The sequence below is a fragment of the Ctenocephalides felis genome, unplaced genomic scaffold, assembly GCF_003426905.1.
Source record: "Ctenocephalides felis isolate EL2017-DRISC unplaced genomic scaffold, ASM342690v1 CF-g0.4_SCAFFOLD_00845, whole genome shotgun sequence".
In the NCBI taxonomy this organism is placed as follows: Eukaryota; Metazoa; Arthropoda; class Insecta; order Siphonaptera; family Pulicidae; genus Ctenocephalides; species Ctenocephalides felis.
The window spans coordinates 45,690,111-45,695,415 of record NW_020536999.1 but is presented as its reverse complement, the minus strand read 5'-3'; the positions used below and the strand labels follow the sequence as shown (position 1 = coordinate 45,695,415).

General features: G+C 29.6%; 1 protein-coding gene across 1 annotated transcript; it reads right to left on the bottom strand.

The window, feature by feature from the left end:
• Positions 1-1,914: 1,914 nt before the first annotated feature.
• On the bottom strand, positions 1,915-4,167 carry LOC113372902 (probable cytochrome P450 6a14). The gene is made up of 2 exons (XM_026613241.1): positions 2,657-4,167; positions 1,915-2,379 (listed from the first exon to the last, which is right to left on the bottom strand). The coding sequence occupies exons 1-2, from the start codon at positions 3,777-3,779 to the stop codon at positions 1,964-1,966; spliced, it is 1,539 nt and encodes a 512-aa protein (XP_026469026.1). The 5' UTR covers positions 3,780-4,167; the 3' UTR covers positions 1,915-1,963.
• Positions 4,168-5,305: the final 1,138 nt, after the last annotated feature.

The window sequence follows — 5,305 nt, the reverse complement described above, 5'->3', positions numbered from 1 at the left end:
ATTAATTTAAAAACGATTTATCAAAATAAAACTACCCTTACGATACTCCCGTTCCCTTTCTATTCTAACATGTCAACTGTTTGCGGTTAAAAGAGGCGTTAATATGAATTTTTGATTTACGACCGAAGTATGAACTTATTGCTTGAGGTGTGCAATAATTTTGGCGTACGAAAAGGTGTGAAACAAATTATCGTTGCCCCTGGTTTCCTAGCTAGGTGCTATTTTAATAGATATCGATCTATCAGACACTCTATTTCACTATTTTATACCTATCGAGTTCAGACCTTACAGTATTCGTAACATCTAAGTAGGTGTGAAATGCAACGCTCACGCACAGGGGGTTGTTTGAATGGGTTTGTTTGCCTTTGGTAATGTGATTTGCGAATTGAATATTATATATACATACATATATATATATATATATATATATATATATATATATTAGGGTGGTCCTTAATAGTCATTTTTTAATTTTATTGCTCCTATTTAGAGAGAAAAAAAATCTCTAAAAGTTTTAGCTCTTAATATTAACGTTTAGATAGTGCGCAATTCAATCAAAGCTTCGTGTGGAAATAGCACAGAAAAAATTTCGAAAATTTTAAAAATATTTTTTAGGTATAACTTAGCGACAAATGAATTAAAAGTAACAATTCGTGTCATCTTTTATTGAAAATTCGACGCTCTGCGAAACAGTTTTTTTTATAATTTGTTTTGTAGAGCGTCGAATTTTCAATAAAACTCATTTATTTGTTCGCTAAGTTATATCTAAAAATTGTTTTTAAAATTTTTGAAAATTTTCCCATGCTATTTCCATACAAAACTTTGACTGAATCGCGCACTATCTAGAAGACGATATTAAGAGCTAAAACTTATAGAGGATATTATTGGGAGCAAGGAAATTCAAAAATGTCCATACGAAGGACCACCCTATAACAAAAGTATATATAATAAATTCTTAACAACTTAGTATAATTATCAATAACTATGTTAGTTTTATCAATAACTATGCCAGAATTTGAACTTGCAAATATTGAATCATATGTACAAAATATGTAATATATAAACTAGGTAAAGTACAAAAAATGAATCTTATAACTGCGTTAATTGAGAAATACCTCACCGTGATGATAGTACCAAAAAATGAAAAAAAAAGATAAAATGGATGTTTCCTAATTAGTAATCTTGAAATAGGTCATTGAGTTTTTTTTTTAAACTTTTGTTTATGAACTTGATCAAACAACTTCCTTGCTGGAATATTAGAATGTTTAGTCAGCTTATTTTTATACTTCTGTCTGACTATACCTGATAAAACATTATATAATAAATAAATATGCATTGTAAATTTATTCATAAAATATAATTGATACATAAGTATATTAACATCATAAATATTAAATATGACTTTCTTCGGTAATGCCTATATATTTACTGAAATTAGTCAATAAATAAATACAAGGAAATAAAAAAATGATAGTTGTTACAAATATTTTAATATTTTTATTTGTTATTGTTATAACAATTATCATTCTTTATATTTATTTATACAACAATTATTATTTATAAATATACATAAATTATATATTATTACGAAAAGCACTTTTGTTGCGATTGTGTATTGTTCATTGGTGCGATTAATTATATGAAATGTTGAAATTACATTCACTAATATTTACAGCAAAATCGACTTTAAATATCACAATAAAAAAAGTATCTATTGCTTCAAATACGAATATGAATAAATATTTGATAAACTATAATTACAAAATAAATTACAAATGAAAATAATAAATTATAAATGAAATTTAGTTAAACAATATCGCATATGTAGATAACGTAGATTTATAAAATTTATAACATAAATTCCAAAACAGTCGTAAATTTACTTTTATAAACAAAATGTAAAAAATACATAACTTATTATAAATTAAGTAGCTTAATACTTAAGTATATATTATAAATTATATTATAAAGGCTCAAATTTCAAATGTATTCCACCAACCGATGCTGTAAGGAACGATTGCGGATTTATCACAAGAGGTATCGGAGTCTGCTCACTTCGTTCAATTTTATAATTCCTAATTATAGTTATCAGTCCCAATCTAGTTTGCATCATACCAAATCTCATTCCGATGCAAATTCTTGGTCCTTCCCCAAAAGGCAAATAAGTGAAATGGTGACGTGAACTTTTTGCTTCTTCTGTGAATCTATCAGGGTCGAATTTTTCTGGATCTGGGTAAATTTCTGGATCGTGATGCAAACCGCTTACAGGAATGAATACACCTGTTCCCTTTGGTATCCATGTGGTTGTTCCCGGAAGAGTATAGTCTTTGTTGCATTCGCGATTTAGCACGGGTAGTATAGGATATTTACGCATAGTTTCTGTAAGGAAATTAAATCATACAAATAATTTATTAACTTCATACCATTTTAATAAGTTTTACTGTAAGGGTTTCATTGAAGATAAACGCAATTGTTTGATAATTATTATTAATAATTTCAATTAATTTTAATTTTTGAATAATTAGTTAATATTCTGATGTCATATCTTCATCTACTTCGTAATAACCACACTATCAGAATAATACAATATAATACAATAAATTATAAATAGAATACACTATATAAATAGAATTTTTCTGGTTGTGATTGCGCTTACCGTAGATAACTCTGTCCAAATACTCCATCTGAAGTATGCACTCATATGTCAGTTTCCCATCATGTTTGTCCAAAACTTTATTGATTTCTTCTCTACATTTTTTCTGAATTTCTGGATTTATAGCTAATTCATATAAACAAAAACTCATGGTAGTTGAAGACGTTTCGAAACCTCCAACAAAGAATACAAAAGCTTGTGCAGCAACTTCGTTTAACGTCAACGCAGTTTTGTCGTCTACAATTTCTCCTTCCTCGTGGTCATCTAAGCATCCTTTACTTTTTAGTTGCATCAGGAGTTGTAAAAAGTCATTACGTTTAATATTATTTTCTTCTCGATATTTCATGGTTTCACTAATTGTTTTAAAGAAAAACTTGCTCACGATAGGGTCTATGAATGCAACTCCTAATTTACGTGCTAGGTTTTGATTTGCAGCACTAAATACGCGCTTGATTGTCAACCATAAACTACCTCTGAACATTCTTTTACCAATTTCTCTAAATTCAGCATCTGGATTTTTCAAAGTATTACATTGGATTCCCAGGGCGCAAGAACCAATAATGTCCGTGGTAAATCTGGCTAAAATATCTTTAACTTCAAGGTCTGGATTCTTAGCTACTGTTTCCTGCATGTATTCTTTTAATTCATCTGCACTTTCGATCATAGTTCCGTACATCATTTTCATTTTTCCTGATGTGAACGTTGGGGATAATTTCACACGCAATCTCTTCCATTTTTCACCTTCTATAGCGAACAAATGAGCTGATAGGGGATCATCTTTTTCATTGTAAAACATTCCATGGTTTTGGAAATATTGAAAATCTTTAACCAATATATTTTTTATTGCTTCAGGATCTAGCACAATCAGTCTAGGTGTAAACATCATGTAAAATCCCGCGTAAGGTCCTTTGGTTTTAAACTCATTGTATATTTTCTTTACAGCATTTCCTATTGAAATTTTACCACGAAACACATCACCGAAATTGCCAACAATAAATGTTGGTTTTTCGCAGGGTATGTTTCTAGATTCCCAAAACGTGAAGGCTTGTTTTAGTTTCCAGTACAAAAATCCGACAACTAAAGCGGTAGCGGCAAGCCACCAACTTACACAATTACACCCACTCATAATAAATTTTTGAAATTTTAATTGTTTGTATTACAAACGGTTTTATTTAACCTTGTTTATTTTTATTATATAATAACGTTAAATTCATCATGACTTGTTGAGCGTCCGGCTAATACTGATTCAATAAAAATGTACCTAACACACATGAACACTAATTTCCATGTAAGATAACGAACAACTGTGACGTGTCAAATAATCGATATGCATGACTTGCAGATACTAATCAGACAAAATTACAGCATGCAATATGAAACAAATATAATATTTCAAATATCACAAATCACGGTGAACACACTAAAAAATTCTTAAAATTTTTGGAACAAATTTTTGTTCCACGTATTTATGTTCTGATTTGACAACATAATAAACTCAATTAAAGAAAGTTTCCTGGCCAACTATTCGTGGACAACTGGTTATGTTAATATTTACGTCCGGAGACTAAGGAAAGACGCTCCAAGGCCATTGTTAAAAATCTTCGTGGAAGGGGCCCCCTTGCTTGTACGAAAAAACCGGACATAGTGCGCATTGCTCATAAGATGAATTGTCATGATCGCATCTGTGTAAACGTGATGCAATATTGCGTAAGAAAGGAATTTGTATTATAAACGAAGTACAATGACCGAGATTATTTTATTGTTGTAGTTTTCATTTATATTTGTTATTGATTATAACACCAAAAAACGCAGTATTTATAAAAAGTTATTCTCTTAATTCTAAATAAATCTAGTAATTCACAAAGAATATTTATTAACAAATACATAACATTTCACGACTTTTCATAAAAAAGATCATTGAGGACAGATTTTGTAAGAGTCAGACATTAATCACTGCACTTTGTTTGTATTAATTATTAATTTTTTTACAACATGATATATTAATATTTTTATGCTACCGATCTTCTAAATTTTCAAATATGCAATTTTATGACTGAACTAACAAACACCATATTATATTTCATATTCAATTATACAGCAAAAAGCATGAAACACAAAAATATATTTACAACTAGCCGGCCCGACAGACTTCGTCCTGTCAAAAAAAATTGTAATATGGCGGTGTTTTGTGCCTACCTTCTTTCTATTCTTTGCAAAAAATTATCCTGAACAGAACCGTCACCCTGGTAATCATTCGGTGTGAATTAAAAATATTTAAATAAAACACTATAAGCATTTAAAAGTAAGTAATTTTAATAATGTACATCAAAATTCAAAAATCAGTTCGATTTTTATTGTAGTGCTTTGTGATAAACGATGTTTTTTGTTTGATTACCTGGCGCATAGACAAACAAATCTGATGGTTTTCCAATATGGGAACAAACAGCATACAATTTTCCATGTGAGAAACATGGGTTTTCTAAATTAATACCACAAACACTTAATGATACCATAAACGCATTGGGATGCATGGTGCGAGAACATCTTCTGTTTTATACTATCCTTTGAATATAGTTGGTATATTTTGCAACATTGTAATTGCCGATCCAACCTTTAATTGAAGATTGTGAGGTGACAATCCTAGCAAATCCA